This window comes from Pelobates fuscus, chromosome 10 (genome assembly GCF_036172605.1).
Source record: "Pelobates fuscus isolate aPelFus1 chromosome 10, aPelFus1.pri, whole genome shotgun sequence".
Classification (NCBI taxonomy): Eukaryota; Metazoa; Chordata; class Amphibia; order Anura; family Pelobatidae; genus Pelobates; species Pelobates fuscus.
This window is the reverse complement of record NC_086326.1, coordinates 11,295,643-11,323,170: the sequence shown is the minus strand read 5'-3', so window position 1 is coordinate 11,323,170 and position 27,528 is coordinate 11,295,643. Positions and strand designations below refer to the sequence as shown.

Below are 27,528 nucleotides of genomic sequence, written 5' to 3'. Positions count from 1 at the left end.
CTGACGTTTACGGCAAGGGATGTGCGGTGGTACTATATGAATTGCCAGGATCAGGGGCTTGCCCGGTGGCTTGCGGCACAAGGTACTGTGAGGTTCGGCCGGAAGGGAAGGGTTGTTTCTTTTTACACGCCGATGGCTCGGCGTTGTCGCGATTTCAGTTTCTGCGGGTCTTTCGAATGGGATTGCAGAAGATGGGCCTGGAACCGAGTCAATTTGGGACGCACTCTTTTCGCATTGGGGCAGCGACGGAGGCTGCGCGTTTAGGTTTGGGGGACGAGAGGATCAAGCACATAGGGAGGTGGGAGTCCGTGCGATTCCGCTCGTATGTAAGGCCGGATAAGTTGGTGTAAATGCTTGGGTGCCACTAATTTTGTCTCTTTTCAGGTTTGGAAGTTTGGTTGCTGGGCCACTCGTATGTGTACTGGGCGGAGAAGAGAGCCGCAGCTCGCAGAAGCGGATCACAGCTGGGCTTTCCCTTGGAACGAGTGACTCTATGTTGGTTTGGTTTTAGGGGCGCTAGTTGGCAGAGTTTGTGTAATTTCTTGTTTCGGAAAGTGGTTGGTGGGTCGGTCCCGGATGTGGTGTTGGTTCATGGAGGGGGGAACGACTTAGGTGGGATTCCGCAAAGGGAATTGGTGAGAAGGATGAAAAGGGATGTGGATCGGCTGAGGGAGCTGGTTCCTGGTGTGGTGGTGGTGTGGTCCGAGATGGTTCCGCGCTTTGCGTGGAGACACGCCAGGGATCCGGCTGCAATAGCTCGATCAAGGGGTAAAATTAATAAGATAATGGCAGTTTTTATCAGACGTTCTGGGGGCATAGTGGTGCGTCACAGGGAGTTGGAGGGCATGTTGCCTGGGTATTTTAGGAGGGACGGGGTACACCTGTCAGACGTGGGGAATGATTTGTTGAACCTTGGCTTCCACGAAGGTATTGAGCAGGCCCTGTTTAGGTGTGGTGGGGGTCGCACATGCGCTTAAGGAGGTCAAGCCATGTGCTGTGGCGGAACAGGGCATAGTATAAATTGGAATTTGGCGTGGAGTTTGAACTGGACAGGCCGAGGTGTAGGCCTGATGGAATTAAGGACTGGTTGGTTCTAGCTCTTCGGTGGCGACGAACCTGTGGGTGTAGGGGTGTCTGAGGTACACCCCTACAGTTAACAATATGATGTGGGGCCTCTTTGGTAGGCCGTGTTTCAAGTGAATTGTTATTTGGTTATATATTGTTCAATTGGTAGGGTCATTGTCAGGGGTACTGTGTGGGGGGTATAGTAATTTAATGTATAGTTGGACAATGACCCTAAATTATGTGAATTATGTTAATTTATGATAATTTAATTAATAATTTAATTAATAAAAGCTGTGGACTTTGTACTCCAACAGAATTAACTGTGTCCGTGTCTTATTTAGTATAAGGTATAGTGCATGACGAATAACGTCTGTGCAAAGGTTTATATAAAGTTTTAGCACATGCCGAATAACGTCTGTGCAAATGTCATGTATTTTGTTGTAATACTCTATATTTCCCACTAGCAATCACACACAGATCACCTGTTTTCTCTCATTGCACTAGGTTAAACGCACTTGTGATGAAGACAATGTACGCGTCTTCCCGATACATCTCTGTTGAGCAGAAGCACATTAACGATATAGCCAAATGGCTCAAAGAAAACCAGCTCCCAAGTGGATGCTTCACTTCCAAGGGAAAGCTTTTCAAGGAGTCTCTTTCACGCAGAGCAGTGAGGACAGTGAATCACCCACAGAGCAGTGAGGTCAGGGCATCACACACAAAGCAATGAGGTCAGGGCATCACACACAGAGCAATGAGGTCAGGGCATCACACGCAGAGCAATGAGGTCAGGGCATCACACGCAGAGCAGTGAGGTCAGGGCATCACACGCAGAGCAGTGAGGTCAGGGCATCACACGCAGAGCAGTGAGGTCAGGGCATCACACGCAGAGCAGTGAGGTCAGGGCATCACACGCAGAGCAGTGAGGTCAGGGCATCACACGCAGAGCAGTGAGGTCAGGGCATCACACGCAGAGCAGTGAGGTCAGGGCATCACACGCAGAGCAGTGAGGTCAGGGCATCACACGCAGAGCAGTGAGGTCAGGGCATCACACGCAGAGCAGTGAGGTCAGGGCATCACACGCAGAGCAGTGAGGTCAGGGCATCACACGCAGAGCAGTGAGGTCAGGGCATCACACGCAGAGCAGTGAGGTCAGGGCATCACACGCAAAGCAATGAGGTCAGGGCATCACACGCAGAGCAATGAGGTCAGGGCATCACACGCAGAGCAGTGAGGTCAGGGCATCACACGCAGAGCAGTGAGGTCAGGGCATCACACGCAGAGCAGTGAGGTCAGGGCATCACACGCAGAGCAGTGAGGTCAGGGCATCACACGCAGAGCAGTGAGGTCAGGGCATCACACGCAGAGCAGTGAGGTCAGGGCATCACACGCAGAGCAGTGAGGTCAGGGCATCACACGCAGAGCAGTGAGGTCAGGGCATCACACGCAGAGCAGTGAGGTCAGGGCATCACACGCAGAGCAGTGAGGACAGTGAATCACACGCAGAGCAGTGAGGACAGTGAATCACACGCAGAGCAGTGAGGGCAGTGAATCACACGCAGAGCAGTGAGGACAGTGAATCACACGCAGAGCAGTGAGGACAGTGAATCACACGCAGAGCAGTGAGGACAGTGAATCACACGCAGAGCAGTGAGGACAGTGAATCCCACGCAGAGCAGTGAGGACAGTGAATCCCACGCAGAGCAGTGCGGACAGGGAATCCCACGCAGAGCAGTGCGGACAGGGAATCCCACGCAGAGCAGTGCGGACAGGGAATCCCACGCAGAGCAGTGCGGACAGGGAATCCCACGCAGAGCAGTGCGGACAGGGAATCCCACGCAGAGCAGTGCGGACAGAGAATCCCACGCAGAGCAGTGCGGACAGGGAATCCCACGCAGAGCAGTGCGGACAGGGAATCCCACGCAGAGCAGTGCGGACAGGGAATCCCACGCAGAGCAGTGCGGACAGGGAATCCCACGCAGAGCAGTGCGGACAGGGAATCCCACGCAGAGCAGTGCGGACAGGGAATCCCACACAGAGCAGTGCGGACAGGGAATCCCACACAGAGCAGTGCGGACAGGGAATCCCACACAGAGCAGTGCGGACAGGGAATCCCACACAGAGCAGTGCGGACAGGGAATCCCACACAGAGCAGTGCGGACAGGGAATCCCACACAGAGCAGTGCGGACAGGGAATCCCACACAGAGCAGTGCAGACAGGGAATCCCACACAGAGCAGGGACCACACATGAGTTTTGTGTTCCTGTTTTACAGTGACTGTAATTTGTTTCCTTTTTTCTATACTAGGAAGGAAATAATGATGACGTCGCTTTTACAGCATATGTGGCTATTTGTCTATTTGAGTGTGACTGGCCCAGAGAGGTAGACTTCCTTATTTCTGCTTTACGTCCACTTTGACGGCTCTCCGCTGTCCGAATAATGTATCTGTGAATGATTTCCTTTGTTCTCATCAATTCTTCCTTTTGGAGAGTATCCAGATTACTGTTTTATTTTCCTACAGTTTATCTGCTATCACTTGGCCTGCCCTTATTTGTCTTCATTGCTACATAACATAATAATACTCTTGTTGTAATGATCAGCCCTTCAGCCAGCCCTTCTCTGACAGTCGCTCCGTTCTCTCTCTCTCTCTCTCTCTCTCAGGATGAAATGTTGAAAAATTCTATGCGATTCCTGCAGGCATCACTACCACAGGTGGACCAGCTGCACACCAAGGCTCTCCTTTCCTACCTCTTCACTATGTCTGGAGATACAGAGCTAAGAGAGGGGCTCCTGGAGGAACTGTATGAGGAAGCTGTTATTAGAGGTAGACCGTTAAAACTAATATTACTGAGTACATTAAGAACAATCAACCTCTAACGCACTTCTCCCGGTAAAGTAATGTGTCTAACCCGAGCCAGGGTCCAGAACATAGCCCAGTCTCATTGTTGAGATCTGGGCTCTGTTCTGTGAATAGAGGCAGTATTGTTAATGTGATGGCTGAGCATTGTGTATGGAGGTGCCTGAGAGATGTATGTAGAGGGTGGGCTGAGTGTGCCTGTGTGTGTGTTGTGGGGAGTGTGTGTATACACCCTGTTCCAAATTATTATGCAAATGAGATTTTTCTCATTTACCTAAATAATTGATGTACCGTATATACTCGAGTATAAGCCGACCCGAATATAAGCCGAGGCCCCTAATTTTACCCCAAAAAACTGGGAAAACGTATTGACTCGAGTATAAGACTAGGGTGGGAAATGCAGCAGCTACTGGTAAATTTCTAAATAAAATTAGATCCTAAAAAAAAAAAAAATTTTAATTGAATATTTATTTACAGTGTGTGTATAATGAATGCAGTGTGTGTGTGTGTGTGTGTGTGTGTGTATGAGTGCAGTGTGTGTGTGTGTGTGTGTGTGTGTGTTGCAGAGCCTTGGTGGGGGGTGGGCAATTTTATTATTTTTTATTATTATTTTAATTTTTTTATATTACTATTTCTTATTATTTTTAATTTCATTTAATTATTATTATTTTATTATTATTATTATATTTTTTTTCGTCCCCCCCTCCCTGCTTGATATATGGCAGGGAGGGGGGCTCTCCTTCCCTGGTGGTCCAGTGGCATTGGCAGTTCAGTGGGGGGTAGAGGGGGGCTGTCAGAGCTGTAACGTACCTCTCCTGCAGCTCCTGTCAGCTCTCTCCTCCTCTGGCCGTCCGGTCAGCTCTTCTGTCAGCTCCCACTGTAAGTCTTGCGAGAGTCGCGGCTCTCGCAAGATTTACACTGGGAGCTGACCGAGGTGCTGAACGGACGGCGTGGAGGAGGAGGGAGCTGACAGGAGCTGGTTTCTGCTTGAATTTGTTTGCAAGATGTCAGAATAGCCTCCCAGAGCTGCTGTTTGGATGTAAACTGCCTCCCACCCTCATATTTTGTTTGAGGATGCTCCAAAGGTTCTCAATAGGATTGAGGTCAGGGGAGGATGGAGGCCACACCATGACTTTCTCTCCTTTTATACCCATAGTAGCCATTGATGCAGAGGTATTCTTTGCAGCATGAGATGGTGCATTGTCATGCATGAAGATGATTTTATTACAGAAAGCATAGTTCTTCCTTCTGTACCAGGTCATCTTTACACCTTTGGGGACCGTAAAGGGGCCGACCAGTTCTCTTCCCATGATTCCGGCCCAAAACATGACTCCACCACTGCCTTGCTGACATTGCAGCCTTGTTGGAACAGGGTGGCCGTCCACCAACCATCCACTACTCCTCCATCTGGACCATCCAGGTTTGCACGGCACTCATCAGCTTGTGAGCATTGGTTAGTGGTGGCCGAATAGAAGGTTAATGCACAGTTGCAAGACTCTGATGGACTCTACACCTTGATGTCCGTGGGACTCCAGAGGCACCAGCAGCTTCAAATATCTGTTTGCTGCTATGTAATGGTATTCTAGCAGCTGCTCTCTTGATCCGATGCATGGATCTGGCAGAAATCTTCCTCAATGTGCCTTTATCTGCACGAACCCGTCTGAACTCTGAATCAGCCACAAATCTCTTACTAGTGCGATGATCACGCTTAAGTTTTCGTGAAATATCTAGTGTTTTCATACCTCATCCAAGGCATTGAACTATTTTCACTCTTTTCGGCAGCAGAGAGATACTTTTTCTTCTCCATATTGCATGAAAATGGTGCTCTGCTTAATAATGTGGAACACCCTCCTTTAGTAGTTTTTCCTTAAATTGGGCTCACCTGGCAATCTCTCACAGGTGTCCGAGATTGTTTTTAGTGATCAAAAGAGCCCTGAGACACAATGCCATCCATGAGTTAAACTGAAAAGCAAAATATTTAATCTTTGTGACACTTAAATAGAATTTGCATAATAATTTGGAACAGGGTGTATATATGGAAAGGCTGAGCCTGTGCGCGGAGCCTTAGTTGTGGGAGGGGATATTGCTATAAATACACAGGTCGCCCCTCCCTCTGGGCTGAGACTGTCTGGATCAGTACAGAACCATCTACTTCCAGTTCAAAGGTCATCAACACAAACTGCCTCCAGACAAGCTGGTCCTGGCCTAGTGCGGCCTGCGCAAGTATTCATTTTACCTCACTAGTAAACCACAGCCTCCTCCCTCCTCCTTCATGGGGCACCGCCGGGTCCGGCCCAGGCAGGTATTCATTTTACCTCACTAGTAAACCACAGCCTCCTCCCTCCTCCTTCATGGGGCACTGCCATGTCTGGCCCAGGCAGGTATTCATTTTACCTCACTAGTAAACCACAGCCTCCTCCCTCCTCCTTCATGGGGCATCGCCGTGTCTGCCCCAGGCAGGTATTCATTTTACCTCACTAGTAAACCACAGCCTCCTCCCTCCTCCTTCATGGTGCACCGCCGGGTCCGGCCCAGGCAGGTATTCATTTTACCTCACTAGTAAACCACAGCCTCCTCCCTCCTTCATGGGGCACCGCCGTGTCCGGCCCAGGCAGATATTCATTTTACCTCACTAGTAAACCACAGCCTCCTCCTTAATGGGGCACCGCCGGGTCCGGCCCAGGCAGGTATTCATTTTACCTCACTAGTAAACCACAGCCTCCTCCTTAATGGGGCACCGCCGGGTCCGGCCCAGGCAGGTATTCATTTTACTTCACTAGTAAACCACAGCCTCCTCCCTCCTCCTTCATGGGGCACTGCCGGGTCCGGCCCAGGCAGGTATTCATTTTACCTCACTAGTAAACCACTCCCTCCTCCTTCATGGGGCACCGCCGGGTCCGGCCCAGGCAGGAATTAATTTTACCTCACTAGTAAACCACAGCCTCCTCCCTCCTCCTTCATGGTGCACCGCCGGGTCCGGCCCAGGCAGGTATTCATTTTACCTCACTAGTAAACCACAGCCTCCTCCCTCCTCCTTCATGGGGCACCGCCGGGTCCGGCCCAGGCAGGTATTCATTTTACCTCACTAGTAAACCACAGCCTCCTCCCTCCTCCTTCATGGGGCACTGCCATGTCTGGCCCAGGCAGGTATTCATTTTACCTCACTAGTAAACCACAGCCTCCTCCTTAATGGGGCACCGCCGGGTCTGGCCCAGGCAGGTATTCATTTTACTTCACTAGTAAACCACAGCCTCCTCCCTCCTCCTTCATGGGGCACTGCCGGGTCCGGCCCAGGCAGGTATTCATTTTACCTCACTAGTAAACCACTCCCTCCTCCTTCATGGGGCACTGCCGGGTCCGGCCCAGGCAGGTATTCATTTTACCTCACTAGTAAACCACAGCCTCCTCCCTCCTCCTTCATGGGGCACCGCCGTGTCCGGCCCAGGCAGATATTCATTTTACCTCACTAGTAAACCACAGCCTCCTCCTTAATGGGGCACCACCGGGTCCGGCCCAGGCAGGTATTCATTTTACCTCACTAGTAAACCACAGCCTCCTCCTTAATGGGGCACCGCCGGGTCCGGCCCAGGCAGGTATTCATTTTACTTCACTAGTAAACCACAGCCTCCTCCCTCCTCCTTCATGGGGCACTGCCGGGTCCGGCCCAGGCAGGTATTCATTTTACCTCACTAGTAAACCACTCCCTCCTCCTTCATGGGGCACCGCCGGGTCCGGCCCAGGCAGGAATTAATTTTACCTCACTAGTAAACCACAGCCTCCTCCCTCCTCCTTCATGGTGCACCGCCGGGTCCGGCCCAGGCAGGTATTCATTTTACCTCACTAGTAAACCACAGCCTCCTCCCTCCTCCTTCATGGGGCACCGCCGGGTCCGGCCCAGGCAGGTATTCATTTTACCTCACTAGTAAACCACAGCCTCCTCCCTCCTCCTTCATGGGGCACTGCCATGTCTGGCCCAGGCAGGTATTCATTTTACCTCACTAGTAAACCACAGCCTCCTCCTTAATGGGGCACCGCCGGGTCCGGCCCAGGCAGGTATTCATTTTACTTCACTAGTAAACCACAGCCTCCTCCCTCCTCCTTCATGGGGCACTGCCGGGTCCGGCCCAGGCAGGTATTCATTTTACCTCACTAGTAAACCACTCCCTCCTCCTTCATGGGGCACCGCCGGGTACGGCCCAGGCAGGAATTAATTTTACCTCACTAGTAAACCACAGCCTCTTCCCTCCTCCTTCATGGGGCACCGCCGGGTCCGGCCCAGGCAGGTATTAATTTTACCTCACTAGTAAACCACTCCCTCCTCCTTCATGGGGCACCGCCGGGTCCGGCCCAGGCAGGAATTAATTTTACCTCACTAGTAAACCACAGCCTCCTCCCTCCTCCTTCATGGGGCACCGCCGGGTCCGGCCCAGGCAGGTATTCATTTTACCTCACTAGTAAACCACAGCCTCCTCCCTCCTCCTTCATGGGGCACCGCCGGGTCCGGCCCAGGCAGGAATTAATTTTACTTCACTCTAGTAAACAGCCTCCACCTTAGAAGCTCATGGGGCACCGCTGTGTCTGGCCCAGCTGTGGCTGTTATTGTTCGCACATTTTTTTTTTTTTTTGCTCTACAAAATAAGTTTGTTAATTCGGATATGGCAACTTTCACTACAAATGCAAATTCAGCCTATTTTAATCGTACATAGCATTACAGCGATGCCTCAATTAGGTTCATGCTTTTACTTACTGTATTTGGCCATATCGACTTTTATCATGCAATTCGGTTGTCACCCCTCTTTTTATGTGTTCTTTGTCTGCCCTTCGGGTATTCATGCACTCATTAGGCCTACATTATTTAGTATTTATGTGGCAAGGTGTTGCAACTGTCCAAACTCGGGTCTATACATGTTGTTGAGGAAAAAGAAATATAAACTTTTTTTTTTATGCATTCTCTGTATACTAAAAAATTAAAAAAAATCCTTATCCTGTTTCAAGGGGAATATCTTCTTACTAAACAAACTCAAACTCTTAAAATGTATCATATGCATTTCAGTTGCCACCCTGTTTTAAATTTATTTGTTGCAACTGACTGCCTAAATTTATGTCAGGCCCAAACTCGGGCCTATATATGTGGTTAAACAAAAAAACAACAATGTGTGAGCGCTATAGAATATAAAACGTTCAGTATGGCGGCACTCAACCACAGTGATACAAAAGTGTATACAGAATATAGACAAATGTTTAACAAAAAGAGCGCGCTAAACTGATGGAAAAGATCTGCAAATACAAAAAACACATAGAATAGTGCAGACTATCTGGACCAGACAATATATGTGAATGGAGGGTATGGGGGGGAAACTCACATTTACCAGAGCCCTATCACCCCTGGCTCTGGGTTTGCAATGCTCCACTTAAGAGGGAAGACTCCCACGCTGTATAAACTCCAAGTAGTGTGCTCACTGGAAGCTGGTAGTACTGTGCAATATAGGCCAAAGAGAGGCAGGACCTCTAATTGAATAGTATCTCATATTCTAAAACAAAGGTTAGAAACTCTTACTTAGCGAGTGGTGGGTTATGCTGACATAGCTACCCACATAGGAGCATAAATACAGCAAGCAGAAAGTTTGTAGAGAGTCACTTCCGGGTTTCGTCCGTCCCGATCATGTGATTACTTCCGGGTCCGCCTCTCCAGTGACGTATGTGACGCGTTTCGCCCGCCTACCCAGGCTTCCTCTGACAATGTCATGGTCATCCAGACCCTTCTGTTCTTTCATTGGTCGGGGGGGCGTGGTTTCCACGTGGGGGACTCACTTGATTCCTCATTTATGGGAGTGTAAATTAGGAGCTAATGTCCAACCTACTATTGCACATAAATGCTTAATCTAGCAAAAAAACACTCAGGGGCTAATGTAAAAGTACATAAGTACATAAGTACTTGAGCTAACAAATAGGAACATGGATTTGTTCCCTTCCATACTGAAACCCTATCAACATAGGCATATTAAGGGGCTGTGTTCCAAAATTCAAGATAAATTCACATTTGGTATTTTTATACAGACATCTATAATTTAAAAAAAACAAATAAGAATACATGTAATAAAAATTACTCTACTACCACTACTTACAATGTGCGTTCATATGCCACACAGTGGGCTACATGCCATGTCCTAATTCGAAACTTCATTTGCATTACATTAGTCTTACAGGGCTTGCATACTACCCCACTACATGTTATCGGCAACATATCTATCCTTAGGACCCTAACTTGGCCAATCTCATGGGGTAGTTGTAATCCCTCCATTATGTACACAATCTTTACCTCACTTTGAGGACTTTGGTTCACCTATATCTATTCAGACGAGTTTATTATATCCTTCATAGATCTCATATTGAAACTGCTCACATATAGCAAGGCTGTGAGTAAATGCTGTCTTGGTCTTGTTTCAGGTCCAATGCCTTCACATGTGGCCATACTGGGCCTTCATTTCATTCCCATCATATGTGGACAGCCCAATATGACTGATATGCATAAGTACATTTCGCTGCATGGGGGTTATATGTATATACCACTCTTTCTTACAACATTTAATTACACCACTTATACTCGCTAGGCCTATACAGCCCTTATTCTGCCTGCAAAACTCCATGGTATGTTAATCCCTTATTCTATAAATTGTATCCTTACGTCACATACTGTCACTTTGTTCTTGCACAGCATTAGCAATGTTATGTCTCAAGTCAACTACATTAAGACACCATATAATCTATTGTGTTGGTTGTATACTTGACATCTTTTGGCATGGGCCTTATAGTCGCCATCCTTCTAGCCTAACTAATAATTCTACCTTTACAAATGGACAGGACCAAAAACTAGGTATTCACTATTGGCCATTTCACAACACCCGCACCTTGGTATGCTTATACTGCTTTTGTTTGTTCCATACATCCGTACCCCTCATGCAGCCCTATTTCTCCATCCAGCAGCTCATGACTAACATTGAGCACTCTGCCTTCCACTACAAAGCCTCTACACATGGACCTCACTAAGCCTTCACTCGATATGTTTACACATGGCCCTCCACGGGCACTATGGCAATTCCGGCCCCTCATTTGGGCAATTGCATACGTCAATTTCCTAATATACGAGGGTCAAAGAGATACAATCTTTCATACTACATTCCAATATTACACATGGCCTCGTTAGGCCCACGCAAGTCTTTTCTCTCTCTCGGCACACATCCGAGAACCTGATACCTATCACTATGCATTTAACATATCCAGGCTTCTTCTGTGTTTATTACCTCCACCTTAAGGCACTTGCTAGTTCTGGTATTTCCCTTCCTGCAGTACGCGATGGGATTTGATGTAATGGCTGTGGGGTTTTCAGGGTGTTTTCTCATACACATTTCAGGTCTTTCTAGTGGAAGGATGTGCAGAGGGAACTCTTGCCTAAATTCAGTACAATCAGGTATCTGGTACCAGCTTTTGATGGAAACTGTTAATTTTCAGTTACTCCACATGTCTGCACTGTTATGTTTTATATTATGCCTTTCTGTCACTATGCCACTTGCGGCTAGTTATCCTCAGCTTGATAATTTGGGAACCGTAGCCTCACCTCCTGACATACCGTATATACTTGAGTATAAGTCGAGTTTTTCAGCACGTTTTTTGTGCTGAAAAACCCCCACTCGACTTATACTCCATAAGACTGCCATAATACAGAGCAGGACCGCCGGGCTCATTACAAGCCCGGCGGTCCTGTTGGGGTCTGGCAGAGAGCGCTTACTTACCTTCACAGCAGCTCCTGTCAGCTCCCTTCTCCTCCGCGCCGGTCCGGTCAGCTCCCCTGTCAGCTCCACTGCAAGTCTCATGAGAGCCGAGAGACCGCGAGACTTGCAGTGGAAGCTGACAGAGGAGCTGACGGGACCGGCGCGGAGGAGAAGGGAGATGACAGGAGCTGCTGTGAAGGTAAGTAAGCACTCTCTGCCAACCCCCTCCTAAACAGCCACTGGACCACCAGGGAGTTATAGCCCCCCTCCCTGGCCAGCTAACAAGCAGGGTGGGGGGACGAAAAAAATAAATAATAAAAAACAAAAAAAAATTATTAAAATAAAAAAAAATTATAAAATAAAAAACTAATAAATATTTTTTTTAAAATAAAAATAATAAAAATGCCATCCCCCCACCCAGTTCACACACACACAAACACACACTCATACAAACACACACACACTCTGCATTATATATATATATACACACACACACACACACACACTCTGCATTATATACGCACATAGTGTGTGTGTAATGCAGAGTGTGTGCGTTTATAATGCAGAGTGTGCGTTTGTATGAGTGTGTGTGTAATGCAGAGTGTGTGTTTGTATGAGTGTGTGTGTGTATATAATGCAGTGTGTGTTTGTATGAGTGTGTGTGTATATAATTATAAAAATCGCAGAATTTCATAGCCCTAAGTTTTACCCTCGACTTATCCACGAGGCATAGCCTCGCGTCCTACACTGACCCTTCAGCCTGCTTCCTTGAGCTTCTGGCAAAGATATCTCCACTGAGACAGAAAGGGGTATTTTTTATATACACCCCTATATATTTATTAACCCTTAATAGGGAACACATGGGATGGGTGGCAGCATTGTAACCAGGCTGTGTGATACAAAGTAAATACAAAGAGAAGTCCTGCGCTCACTCCCATCACTACTGGGCGGCAGCAATGACTACAGTACACATCAGCCCCAATATATAGTAAAAACTAAAGGGGAAAAAAAAAGTTACCTGCACTCTTGCCTTAATCCCTATGTATATTTAGACAAATCATTATGTAATGTCTCACCAGGTATACTTCATGTCAACCATTGCATATCTGGGGGTACTTTTGCACGTATAGTCAACTGAGTCATTTATCACACTTCAATTTCCTTTGGTTAGTTTGGTAACAGATATTAGTATTTTGTGTCCTGGGCTCATTGCACTTACTTTACTTACCTTACCAGCAAACTGTTGCATTTTCATTGGTGTTGGTGTCGTAGTTCTGAATTATGAACACTAAGTTATTTTCTTTTCTCTTCTTTTCCAAAACGTATTTTTAGCTTGGTCTGGCTGTTAGGGTACCCTTAGTGGCCATAAGTAGTTTTTGTAGCTTGTGCCTATATATATATATATATATATATATATGCTCCATGCTATTATGCTGAGTGCAGCAATCCAAGGGCTTCAATATCCAGATAGTTCAAATATACATAGGCTAGCACTCAGTCATTCAAAGATAAAAAATTTCCTTACTTTTTTGAAAAAATGATTAAAAGGTGGATTGACGTTTCAGTCCCAGTTTGGGACTTTTCTGAGGATCAAAGACCCAAATTCTTTGATTAAAACCTTTATGCAGACAGTTAAAACAGACATGGAAAAAGCGATAAAAAAATCCTCCCAAACACCATCATAATTTGACACAGGGAGAAAAGCTGTCCCTACAAGATCTAACGCAAGATTCAAACACTATTATCCAGGCCTGCGGATAAGGGAGGGGCCACTGTCATCCTATCGTACCACGAATATCAAAAAGATTTGTCGCCAATTAAATGACACCAATAGTGATGTCGCGAACATAAAATTTTCGGTTCGCGAATGGCGAACGCAAATTTCCGCAAATGTTCGCGAACGGGCGAACCGCCATAGACTTCAATGGGCAGGCAAATGTTAAAACCCACAGGGACTCTTTCCGGCCACAATAGTGATGGAAAAGTTGTTTCAAGGGGACTAACACCTGGACTGTGGCATGCCGGAGGGGGATCCATGGCAAAACTCCCATGGAAAATTACACAGTTGATGCAGAGTCTGGTTTTAATCCATAAAGGGCATAAATCACCTAACATTCCTAAATCACAATGGATATGGATTGACAACTGACATATGGATTGACACCTGTCCTCAGAGACCCTGATACACACTGACACAGAGCAGAATAGGGACTGTTCCCCCTACATAGGGTCACTTGGTAGATATGGATTGACACCTATCCTCAGGGACCCTGATACCCTGATACACACTATATACTTATTAACCCTTAATAGGGAACACATGGGATGGGCGGCAGCATTGTAACCAGGCTGTGTGATACAAAGTAAATACAAATACAAAAAGAGAAGTCCTGCGCTCACTCCCATCACTAATGGGCCGGCAGCAAGGACTACAATACACATCAGCCCCCTTGCTGCCGGCCCATTAGTGATGGGAGTGAGCGCAGGACTTCTCTTTTTGTATTTGTATTTACTTTGTATCACACAGCCTGGTTACAATGCTGCCGCCCATCCCATGTGTTCCCTATTAAGGGTTAATACGTATATAGGGGTGTATATAAAAAATACCCCTCTCTGACTCATTAGAGATATCTTTGCCAGAAGCTCAAGGAAGCAGGCTGAAGGGTCAGTGTAGGACCCGCTTAGGGGGGTCTGCCTTGACGTTGGCAGGCGGGCATTCCCTCCAATGGCCATTGGAGCAACAAAATGACCTCCATTTGTCTAAATATACATAGGGATTAAGGAGAGAGCGCAGGTAACTTTTTCTTTTCTTTGGTTTTTACTATATATTGGGGCTGATGTGTATTGTAGTCCTTGCTGCCGGACCATTAGTGATGGGAGTGAGCGCAGGACTTCTCTTTTTGTACATGTGTCAACTTGCCCAAATTCAATGCCGCCAACAATTTCTTACATTGTCACAAACCACTTTGCCGATCTCCAGTTGGTGCGGAGTCAGCCACTTTTCCACCTGTGCATTCAGGGCGGACAGGAGTGCTGGTCCGGTGTGACTCTCTGCTTTCAGGCAAATCAACCCCAAGACGGTGTGACACTGCCGTATCCGGGATGTGGAATAGTACCTGGGGAGCTGGGGGGGTGCCGTTGATGTGGAGCAAGACGCAGCAGCAGAATTGGACTCAGCCAAGGAGGTTATGGAAGAGGATGGAGTAGGAGGAGTAGAGGAGGTGGCAGCAGGCCTGCCTGCAAGTCGTGGCGGTGTCACCAACTCCTCTGCAGAGCCACGCATTTCATGCTTGTCCGCCGTCAGCAGGTTTACCCAATGCGCAGTGTAGGTGATATACCTGCCCTGACCATGCTTTGCAGACCAGGTATCAGTGGTCAGATGGACCCTTGCCCCAACACTGTGTGCCAGACATGCCATTACTTCCTTTTGCACAATCGAATACAGGTTGGGGATTGCCTTTTGTGCAAAGAAATTTTGGCCGGGTACCTTCCACTGCAGTGTCCCAATAGCTACAAATTTTTGGAACGCCTCAGACTCCACCAGCTTGTATGGTAAAAGCTGTCAGGCTAATAGTTCAGACAAGCGAGCTGTCAGACGCCCGGCAAGGGGGTGACTTTCTGACGCTTGCAGACAACTAACTGCTATTTAATCTATAACAGTAAAAAAAGTTTTTTGGTTTTTAAATGCAATCTATTGCGACACCAGATAAGAGTGGCACTGTGCAGTGGCAGAGGTTGGCAGAGTAGAGCAGACTGATGTTCTAGCCCTAAAAAGGGCTTTTTGGGGGGCTGTCCTTACAGCAGAGATCAGATGAGTCCTTCAGGACTGTAGTGGACACTGAATACACTAGCCTAGCTATCCATTTCCCTATCAAATCAGCAGCAGCTACACTTTCCCTCCTCTCACTAAGAATGCAGCTTCAGAATGAATCTAAAATGGATGCTGTACAGGAGGTGGGAGGGTCTGGAAGGGAGGGTCTGCTGCTGATTGGCTGGAATGTGTCTGCTGACTGTGAGGCACAGGGTCAAAGTTTACTCAATGATGATGAATAGGGGGCGGATCGAACCGCGCATATGTTCGCCCGCCATGGCGAACGCGAACACGCTATGTTCGCCAGGAACTATTCGCCAGCGAACCGTTCGGTACATCACTAGACACCAATAAGCCAAATGGCAAATGATTTAGGTAAACTAGAAAAATGGTCATGAGTTGTGGCAACCGACATTTCATGTGGATAAGTGCAAGATAATGCATTTTGGACATAAAAATCCAGAGTACAGAATATTTGATAGAGTCCTAACCTCAACATCCGAGGAAAGGGATTTAGGGGTGATTATTTCTGATGACTTAAAGGTAGGCAGACAATGTAATAGAGCAGCAGGAAATGCCAGCAGAATGCTTGGTTGTATAGGGAGAGGTATTAGCAGTAGAAAGAGGGAAGTGCTCATGCCATTGTACACTGGTGATACCTCACTTGGAGTATTGTACGCAGTACAGGACAACGTATCTCCAGAAGGATATTGATACTTTACAGAGAGTTCAGAGAAGGGCTAGTAAACTGGTTCATGGATTGCAGGATAAAACTTGCCAGGAATGGTTAAAGGATCTTAACATGTATAGCTTGGAGGAAAGACGAGACAGGGGGGATATGATAGAAACATTTAAATACATAAAGGGAATCAACACAATAAAGGAGACCATATTTAAAAGAAGAAAAACTACCACAACAAGAGGACTTAAATTAGAGGGGCAAAGGTTTAAAAATATCAGGAAGCATTACTTTACTGAGAGTGTAGTGGATGCATGGAATGGATTCCAGCTGAAGTGATAGAGGTTAACACAATGAAGGAGTTTAAGCATGCGTGGGATAGGCATAAGGCTATCCTAACTATAAGATCATGCCTGGGACTAATGAAAGTATTTCACAAATTGGGCAGACTAGATGGGCCAAATGGTTCTTATCTGCTGTCACATTCTATGTTTCTATGTAATACGTATTCTAAGCTCCCTTTTGATCCAGTGTCAAAATTCCAGAAAATAATTAAAAACCTCATTGATCTAGGGGTACAATGTGAGTACCAGGATATGAAAACAGTCAAGTTCTTATTGGTTGAACATCCTAAACACCTGGTGATGTACACATTACCCAAGACCCGCAAAACCCTCTGGGAAGACCTATAATGTCAGCCAGAGAGAATCTACTAGAACCGATTGTCAGATATATTGATACCTTTATCAAGGAAAGTGTCATGGCACTACCCACCTAACTATGAGACACACAAGACTTTATTACTAACATCAATCAAGTATTTTCTATAGAAGAAAAATTCCTCTTTGTAACTATTGATGTCCAGAGCCTGTACACTATCATACCACATGGTGATGGTGTGCAGGCTTTGAGGAACGTCTTAAGTGAATCAAAACTATATGAAGGACCTCCCATCGAATATCTCATGGATTTCTTCTTTATTGCTCTTTCATGCAATTATTTTAAGTTTGAGAATAAATTCTTTCTCCAACTCTCAGGGACAGCAATGGGAGCGCCATGGCACCATCGAATGCCAATGCATTTATGTACATATTTGAGCGTATATGTATCTTACAGAAATATGGTAAACATATCAGGCACTATCATTGGTTTGTGGATGATATATTTTTGATCTGGACAGGTACTTCTGAGAAATTAGAACAAATGGTAATGGATATCAACCAATCACCATCACCCGTGACATTGAGTTCGAATTGGGACCAACATTAAATACAATTTTTGGATGTAACAATCTATAAGTAACATGAGAAATTGGGTTACACCTTGTTTTGCAAGCAAACAGACCGTAATACCCTATTAATGGCCTCAAGTTTCCACCCGCAACAAATTTTTAAAATCCTTACTTATATCTCAAATTTTGAGAGTATATAGGTACAACAGTGAGTCTGATAATAGAGACACTCAATTAGTGGAAATGTGAAACAGATTTAGAACTAGAGGGTATCAATCCCAAACATTGGAAACAGCACAAAATAGTCAGGGTGATTTGGAATCTGAAATAAACACAAAGTCTGGACTCTAGTACAGACTACAGGGCGCCACAGGCATTAAGATGTGTGGTAATCTAATTCAGAATGATGCCATAAAAAATATGTGGAAATATAAAGTCCAATTTATTAGAACAATATCTAAAAGTGCAACATGCACAAAAGTCGATAAAATAACAAGTGAATCAAGAACCCCTAAAGGTAGCAGCTATATTTATACAATGCTTGAATGTAGTAAAGTGCCAAATGCTAAAGTGCAAAGCATACAAAGTGCCAATAATGTTATCTCTTAAGCAAAAATGGCATAAAGTGCACAAATACTTCAAAAATGGAATGCATGTAGAGACAGACTGCTATACCAAAAATGCAGGGTTCTTGTAGGTGCTCGGTGCTCAACGCGTTTCGTCGATAACGACTTCCTCAGGAGCTTGCTGAATTTCTGCCGGTCTTCTTCCTCTTTTAAATCCGCCGGTCTGGCCGACAATTGATGGTTGCGCATGCGCAGTCCGTGCCGTGCGCGCCGTCATACGTAATGACGTGCGGTTGGTCGGAGTGCGCATGCGTCAACCATGCTGGAACGCAAATAAACTTTATGTGTAATATACACAGCCGCAAAACGAGCAAAACTCCACTTGGAGCGCTCAAAAATAATGCGGTCTGAATTCACAGACCTGCCTATATCCAATCTCGGTATAATTACAATTCCAGCATCCTAAATAAAGATACAAATTGGGCCTTAAAGAAATGGAGATGACCAATAGGGTCAAAGAATTAGTTATATTAACTTTACTTGCAGCTACAGAAAATATGGTATATAAAAGATGTATAAAAATCTACATGTATATATGTACATAAAGAGTAAAATAAGACATGATAGCCCATTTGCATCACTACATTTATGATATAAATTACATGTATATATATTTAAGGCTAACATAGAAAAACTATCTTCAAGATGTCATAAAAATGAACAATCAATCTGTGAATTTTAACGGAATGTATGGAGAATATCAAATAGTCAGATATCAAATCCATCGAAATAAATACAAAATATAGAGAGTAAAAAATCAACATAATTCGATAAGGAACAAGTATAAAATAAATAAATGAGATCAAGAGGCCATGGAAGGTTATAAAAATGGCAACCTCTGTGTGGTGAGAATAATTTTGTGAGATCCAAAGAATTGAGGAGCTTTCTCTTGTTTTCACTTTCTTCATTGCACAAACAGGAACAAAGATAAATATAAAGATAAAAATATATATATAGTAAAATAGGAAATCTGAATAAAAAGGGGATATAAAAAACAAGTTAATATATGCAGGTTAATCTATAAAAACCAGTATGTCAAGATCCGTATTAAGGCCCGAGGGAACCGATGATTTCATTCTATATATCCATTCGGTTTCCCTCATTGCCAACATTTTCTCAGTATTCCCCCCTCTCCAGTGTGGTTTAATTAAATCAATCCCAATGCAAATAAAATCTTTCCAGTTAAAAACATTGCAGGTGGTACAGTGTTTCGGAACACTATGTTTCATATTTTTATTATTAATCCCATTAAAATGTTCAAGCAGTCTAACATGAAGTTTTCTAATGGTGCGTCCTATATACTGGACGCCACATTTGCATTGTAATAAATATACAACATTTTTACTCTGACAATTAATAAAATGTTTTATTTTAAAAACCTCCTTTGTGACTGTGCTCCTGAATTCCGTAGTTTTGTTTACTTGAAATTTACAAGTATTACATCTGCCACATTTAAAAAAAAAACATTAGGTTTCCTGGATAAAAAATGCTCCTTTTCCTTGCCTTCCTTAGGTAGTATGCTAGGTGCTAAAATATTTTTCAGATTATTAGTTTTTTTGTATAGCACTTTCGGTCTTGATGGTAAGACCCTTTTTAGATACTGATCCTGCAATAGAATGGGCCAATTTTTCCGTATGGATCTTTCAATTAGATTCGCCCTACCATTATTTTTAGTGAGGAAGGCAAAATCAAAGTCATTTCTATGGCTTTTATTATTCGTAGTTTTATGTTTGTCTTTATCTACTAGGAGATCCTTCCTCTGGAAACCTTCTATCTTTTGTTGAGTTTTAAATAAAAGATCATTGGGATAGTTCCTATCTTGAAATTTCTTGTTTAAAATTTGTGCTTGTTGTTTAAAATCGTCCCTGTCTGTGCAATTTCTAAAGATTCTCATGTGTTGCCCCCTTGGAATATTTGTCAACCAATTGCGGTTATGGCAGCTAGAAAATTCGATGAATCCATTCCCATCTGTGGGTTTAAAATAGGTCTTACTTCTGACTCTTCCTTCTTTTATAAATAGAGTCAGGTCTAACAAATTTATATGTGTGTCGTGAATTTCTTCAGTAAATTTAAGACCATAGGTATTAAAATTAATAAAAGACAAAAACTCATTTAAAACCTTCCTTCCCCCCTTCCAAATTATTAAAACATCGTCAATATATCTTCTCCAATGTAGCAGGTTCGCACCGAATGGGTTGTTCTGCCAAATGTTCTGAAATTCCCAGTCTGCCACAAAAATATTAGCATAACTCGGTGCGAACCTGGTACCCATTGCTGTTACACAAGTTTAAAGGTAAAAAATCCCCTCAAACCAAAAAAAAATGTGGAACAGAATGAACCTTATGAGAGTTAAGATGAAAGAAATCTGCTCTGTATTCATTTCTGGGTCTTTCATTAAAATCCTATGGACGGCATCTATACCCTTCTCGTGATCTATAACAGTATATAAGGATGCTACATCCACAGTTACCCAGAGATATTCATCACACCACTCGAAATCTTCAAACTCCCTAATAATCTGGGCGGAATCCTTGACATACGATCTTGTTTGTGCAACGTATTTCTGAAGAAAAAAATCGATGTACTGTGAGATGTTGCTGGTCATCGAGCCAATCCCACTAATGATGGGTCTTCCTGGTGGGGATGTAAGGCTCTTATGTACCTTTGGTAGGTAATAGAAGACTGCTGTCTTGGGGGACGAGATAAGCAAATAATCAAGTTCTCCTTTATCTATAATACCTTTATCATAACCCTCATTTAAAATTTCATGTAACTTTTTCTTAAAATCACATGTGGGGTTACTTTTTAAAATTTTATAGGTATCAGTGTCACCCAATATTCTTTGGGACTCTTTCATGTAGTCGTCTCTATTTAGGACCACAATACTCCCCCCTTTATCAGCCTGTCTGATTACTATCTCCCTGTTGTCTTTCAATAGTTTAAGGGCTTGTTTCTCTCTCTTAGTTAAATTCTCTTTTTTCTTATTCGTGGAAATTTTTTCGAAATCACTCATGAAAAAACGGGATATGATCCCCCGTTTCCCAAGTGGGAAAGAATTTGGATTTATTTTTAAAACCTGAATGGATGGTCTCTGGGGTTTGTCTTTCATCAACAGATGTCCTATCTTTGTCGGGAATGTCTGGAACGGTTCCTATCATTGGTGTGGTGTCTTTTTTCTTTTCAAAAAATCTTTTTATTGTTAATTTTCTCAAAAACTTTTGAGTGTCGATGAACAATTCAAATAAATTTGGATCAGCTTGTGGGGCGAATTTTAAACCTTTGTTCAGAACACTTAATTGTTCTGGACTTAAAATCACTGAGGATAAATTCAAAATGCCCTCGCTGCTAGGTGTTTTGTTTAGTCGGACATTTCTCCCTCCTCTATATCCCCTAGTCCTCCAGTGGCTCCCAATAGTTTTCTCTTTTTCGGTGGTGTCTGAGTAATCTGTAGGGGGAAAAACCTGTTCTTGTGGGTCCATACATTCTGATTTTTTGAATAGTGGCCTCTTGGTCGGTTCTCTAAAAAAACTTCCTGCTGACTGGGCTTATCTTTTGTTTTCCTATTAATGGTGTTAGCTTGTATTTCCTTCCTTCTTACTACTCTATCTGTATCTTCATGGTTCACAACCGTCCTAAATTTCCTAGGAGTATTATTTATACCATAGTTTTTCTTAGCTGTTTTGGTTTCCTCAGAAGTAGTATATGCTTCATATCTCTTTCTGGCCCCCTGATTATATTGATGGGGTCTATTATTCCTTATATTCCTACCCTGGGGACCCATAAATTTATTATTCTTCCTCCACTTCCTTTGAGTACCTTTCTTGTAATCTTCTTTATCACGACTCAATTTGTTCTCCTTGTTGTTTAAAAAATTTTCCTCTAGTTTCTCCACATTTTTATTTAACAACTTACTATTCTATTTGATCTATGATTTGGAATCTGGAAGTATGCAAAGACAGGAGCAGAAAAGAACCTGTAGATCCCAAGATATATTTACCAATAACAATTCCTACAGGTTCACCCAAAATCAGAGAATCTATCAACAAACACTGGAGACTACTACGTTCAGACAAATCCTTACAAGAATATTTCAACGGCCACCCGTGATCAGCTATAGGAGAAGTAGGAATTTGAAGGACATGCTGGTCAGGAATGATCCGCTACAATATTATCGTAAACCAATTTAGATGCAGTGGATGTGTGATGTGTAGTCAGATGGTCAGTGGAATGACATTTGCACATTCTTATAGTGGTCAGAGAATTAATATATCTCAATATATAAAATGCACCACTGACCGTGTGATATACATAATCACATGTCCCTGCGGTCTATCGTATGTTGGAAAAACTAATCTCACACTTAGAGATCCAATACACGGCCACCGATCCATTATCACTACTGCCTTCCAAAATCCAATATAGCGACAAACCAGTGGCAAAGCATTTTCTTACCATGGAACACAGACTACCTTACGATTCTCAGTGATTGACCATACTCCCCCACCCCCCTACCTAGAGGGGGTGATAGAAAATATTACTACAGTGTGAAGCACAATGGATATACAGATTGGACACTGTGGCTCCTAGGTGACTCAATGAAAATATAGTATATTCTATGTTTTTATGAATGAATACAGCTTTAATTGTCCGCTGGCTCTGCTTTGTATATTCTTTATTTGAGAAACCCCTTTATTCTCCATGGGATGAATTAAATGCCCAATATATTCATGTATATAGGATATACCGTGTATGTCGGACAAATCCTAATAGGAATACAATTTTGCATTTAATATGCAAATCAGTTGGTACGATTTTTGTACAATGATAAGAACAATATGTATAGAAATAGCGGAATAGCTACCCAGGACTCTTCCTGGTGCCCTAAGTGGCTTGTATGCAGTAGACAACATCCTATTATGAAGTTATGGTAATGGATATTCTTAGATTTGTAGTCTCTTGCTATCTAATACATATTTTGTGTTAATCATATTAATTCTCTGTTTGCTGTTATATATAGAATCAGCTTTATGAATACTCTTTAATAATATTAAGTCATTACTGCCTTTTCCATGATCTATCCATAGCATTTGAATGTTTTTGAACTTTTATTTTTTTGTTTTATTTTTTCCTTTATACACTTAATTCTGGACTTTGGTATTGCACGGGGATGATTTATACACATTAGTTAACAATTTTGTCACATACACTTTTTTTAGTGTTTTAGCATGGTTGACACTATTATGTTTTATTTTTTGAAACCATTGCTGAGGTTGAATACATGACACATTCCTAATGCATAGATTTGCATGAAATTTCAGTCACTCCCCTACAACGTTCAGTTTACACGGATAATGTTATGCCGATACTTTAATTTGTATGTTTATCGGTATCCTAGTAACCACGCATCACGCCATCACGTTCAGATATGTCACTTCATGTGACCTATGGCACTCACTTGTGGGTTTACACGGAGGGGTTGAGGGATTCTGACACCATTGGTGAGTACACTTTTATATTTTTCTTATATATAGATAAAATGTTTAACATATTGATCTTGAGGAAGACCCGAACAGGTCGAAATGTCGATCGGATATATATGTTACCCCTTATATGGATTAAATACTCATTTATTATTGGAATAGCACAGAGTGCATCTCTTTTCTTCTTCTTTTTTTTTTTTAAACATTCTGTTTATTACATTTTTTTTTCATCTTCTATATAGAGTTTTTTACAGAGAAGAAACAGTTGTAATACAAGCCATCATATACATGTATTCTATGCGTCTTGTCCATGTGTGAGTTGCGCATAGCAGGTTTCTTACATAGTTTCCTTTTTGTTAGAGAGTTGGTCGCAATTATGATTTGCGCAGGTTCTGTCAGTCGGGTTATTGGCCCAGGTAGCCTGTTAGAAGGTGCATTGTATAAAACGGTAAAAAAAAAAACAGTAAAAACAGTGTAACATAAGTACTATGTATACTGACATATAAGTACCAAACATAAAACTTTGTAACCAATGGTCTGGGGTGTTAGGTGGTATGTCTTTGGGGGTCGTTGGGGGTTCTAAGTTGGTGTGTCCATGGCTTGTGTGTGTGTCTGTTCCTTGTGGTTTCACAAATGGATATGGATGCAATGGCCTCCCATATGTCCTGCCAGTCTGTCGGGTCCTCTAGTGGGCCCAGGTCCCTCTCCCAAGCCGCCACATAGGCCATTGCTCCAGGGGGTAGGGTGGTGATTAATAATAGGTAGTTATCTGTGATCTGGCCCTTGCGGGTTGGGTTGTGTATGCATGCTCGTTCGAAGGTTGTGAGTCTGTTGGTGGCAGCTGTTGTGTTTTCTGGGAGTTCTAGGAAGCTTTTTAGCTGTATGTATCTAAAGAGATCATGTGTGTTGTACGGGGAGTGCTGTTGGGGTAGGTCATTGTACTGGAGTAGTTTCCCTCCTGCAAAGAAGTGGTAGAGCCTATAAAGGTAGTTATATTCATAGTGCGTGAAATCTTTGGGGTTTATGCCAGGGCTTAAGGCTTTGTTGTGCAGTATGAGGATCAGGGGTGTCAGGTTGTTAATGATAGGGTATTTGTCCCATATGTGTATCGAGTTCGAGAGTGTTGGTCGATATTTCCGCGGGACCCATAGGTATATGGAGGGGAAGTCGTGGCCAAATACGTAGTGTTCTAATTTTACCCAGCGTTTGGTTCCTGGTGGGGTGTGTAAGTTTTGTATGTGGGTGAGTTGGGTCGCGTGGTAGTAGTGTTGAAGGTGGGGCAGGCCAGGCCCAGGCCACCTAGTCTGTTGGGGATGTACATCGTTGACCTTTTCACTCTGGGTCATTTATTCAACCAGATGAACTTGTTGATTTGTGTTTGTAAGTATTTAAAGTCTGAGATGGGTATTGGGATAGGGAGGGTTTGGAATAGATAGAGAAAGCGTGGCAGTAGATTCTTATTTATCGAGGCTAGGCGTCCCAGCCACAACAAAGACAGGTCCCTCCAGCTGAGCAGATAATTTGTTGCTTTTTGTATCATCGGTGTGAAGTTTACAGCATATGTGCGGTGTAGTTCCGCAGGTAGTGCTATTCCTAAGTATGAGATATGTGAGGTTTTGTATTGGAAGGTGTACGTGTTTCGTAGTATTGTTTCTTTTTAGTTGCTGCCATGTTTAGCGTTAATGCTTCAGTTTTACCAAGGTTCAGCCGGTACCCCGCGACCTCTGAGTAGTCGTCCAAGAGCCGGAGGAGTGGTGGGAGCATGTGTAGCGGGTCTGTAAGTGACAGTAAGAGGTCATCAGCATATGCCGCCGCTTTGTAGGTTTGTGCGCGGATCTTAATACCTGTGATTGTAGGTGTGGTGCGAATGAGGTGCAATAAGGGTTCGAGGGAGAGAGCGAATAGGATAGGGGATAGTGTGCAGCCCTGCCTTGTTCCGTTGTACATGGGGAAGGAAAGTGGGTTCGTGTTGGGTTGGAGTTTATTGTTCGCAATGTGCCCTTTGCCACTTGTGCCTGGAGAGGACTAATGACTAACCTCTTGCCCTGCGACTATGGCCCCTGGACTGTATTGCCCTTCAAAAACTCTGTTTGGGCTTATTGGACCTTAAACCCCATGTCGATTTGACTGTATAGCGCGGATGTGAGCGCTCAATATATCCAAACAGCGCTCAGATCCGCGCTATTGCACTGAGCCTTTGTTTGTTGTAACATAGTGTTTGAGTTGTTGCACTGTTTGTGGGTCGTGGAGTAAAATTGGGTTGAGCCTCCAAGACCAGGGTCTGGAGATGTGCGATGGTTGGAACGTCATAGATATGTCAGCGTGGTCGGACCATGTAATATTGCCTAGGGATGTCGTTGTCGTAAGCGGGATGAAACGGATCGATGGGCACCCCGACTGGGTACCTCCGTTAAAGAATGCTCCTAGCGTTTCCTGAGGACTCCAAGCACTCTGGCAGACACCACAATCACCGAACCGGAGAAGCATATAAATGCTCTCAAGCATATGAATGCTGTAAACAGCTGAACAGGAAAAGCATACAATCAGCTTACACTCCTGGCAATCAGCATACAATCCAATTCCCCCAATAACGAGACGACACTTCGTTTTGAGGGTCAAGCAGAGCTGTAATGGCCACACACTGGCTTTTTATGCTAGTCCCCATGCAAGGGGACATCCCACAGGGTGGGACACAGTACAACCAATCATTTACAGGAGAACCATAAAACACACCCAGCAGAAACCTACAATCCCTCCCCTCTGCCTGTGACATAATTACTGAACACAATGGGTTAATGTAATTTATCACAGGCAGGAAAAATACACTTTTTATACATACACTGTAACTTTAAAAATATGCATCTTATTCACATAAATCAGCATACTTTAAATATAAACATAACCAAAATTCAGCCGATTCCATCCAGGGGTTAAAAAATTAAGCGAAAGTCCTATTTGACCAAATGCAGCATGGCTTTTCTGCCCAAAACCAGTTCCACAGAGTCTATCCTGGAAATAATTGGGAAGTAATCCAATTATCTCCAAGGACATAGGCAAAACTCCATTAGCCACATGGCAGACAAAGGACAATAAAAGACATAAAAATACATACTGTCACATTTATCACATAGAACATACACATTCCACCTATCCCCAGATAGCCTAGATCTGAGCGCACATTATTACCGGATGGTGCCCAGATCACATACATACAGTTCAATCGCCATGGAGCCAAAGTCTTTCATACAGTCTTTCAGTATACGGCTGGGCTCCATGGCATAGCTATCTGGGGTAGCATGGCTTTAACAGTCCGCAGAAAGGCACGAATAAACCTTTCTGCAGGTAAAATAAAAGTTTAAAATGCAGGACCATAGTCTAAAAGGAGCAGGCGAGCAACCAGGCCTCTCCAGTGGACAGTGACGAGGTTGGTTCCGCCACACTGGAGTAGACATGGAGAGATTAGGAGCTAGTCTATGCGGGAGTAGGTGCCGTGTGGATGTGGGTACAAGGTATAGTTCCTGTGTTGTTGGATGCTGTAGTCTCCATATATCTATCATTTTGGTTTTAGAGATGAAGTCTGCCATGTGTTTGTCTGATCTGGATGGTTGGGTATTTGTGGTAGGCCTAGGTGGCTGTTTTTGTCTGTCTATCGTTGGGGAAATCGTGACGTTGAAATCTCTGCCTATGATTTGGTGGTGGTAAGGGTGTAGGCCGAGGTGGGCTTGCAGGGTGAGCCAAAATTCTAGGTCTGGGGTTGTGCGGGAGTAGATGGATGTGATAGTGTATTTGGACGGGCCTATTGTTACTGTGAGGAAGCGGCCATTAGGGTCTTTGAGTGTGGAGGTGACCTGGAGGGGGCATGTTTTCTTTAGGAGGATCGCCACTCCATTGTGTTTACATGAGTTGGCTAGGTGGCAGGTCTGAAAGTGGCGGCTCAGGAGAGGGAAGGAGCGCACGTCTGAGTAATGTGTCTCCTGTAGGAGGAGTATGTCTGCCTTGGTGGGGCTGGC

General features: G+C 44.1%; 1 protein-coding gene across 1 annotated transcript in view; it reads left to right on the top strand.

Annotated features, from left to right (window-relative positions):
• The window catches only part of LOC134575354 (alpha-2-macroglobulin-like protein 1), a 134,167-nt gene that overhangs the window by 87,742 nt on the left and 18,897 nt on the right, over nt 1–27,528 (top strand). The window contains exons 26-28 of the mRNA XM_063434635.1: nt 1,570–1,768; nt 3,373–3,447; nt 3,727–3,889. Coding sequence (XP_063290705.1) covers nt 1,570–1,768; nt 3,373–3,447; nt 3,727–3,889 — 437 coding nt within the window. The remainder of the gene's footprint in view (nt 1–1,569; nt 1,769–3,372; nt 3,448–3,726; nt 3,890–27,528) is intronic.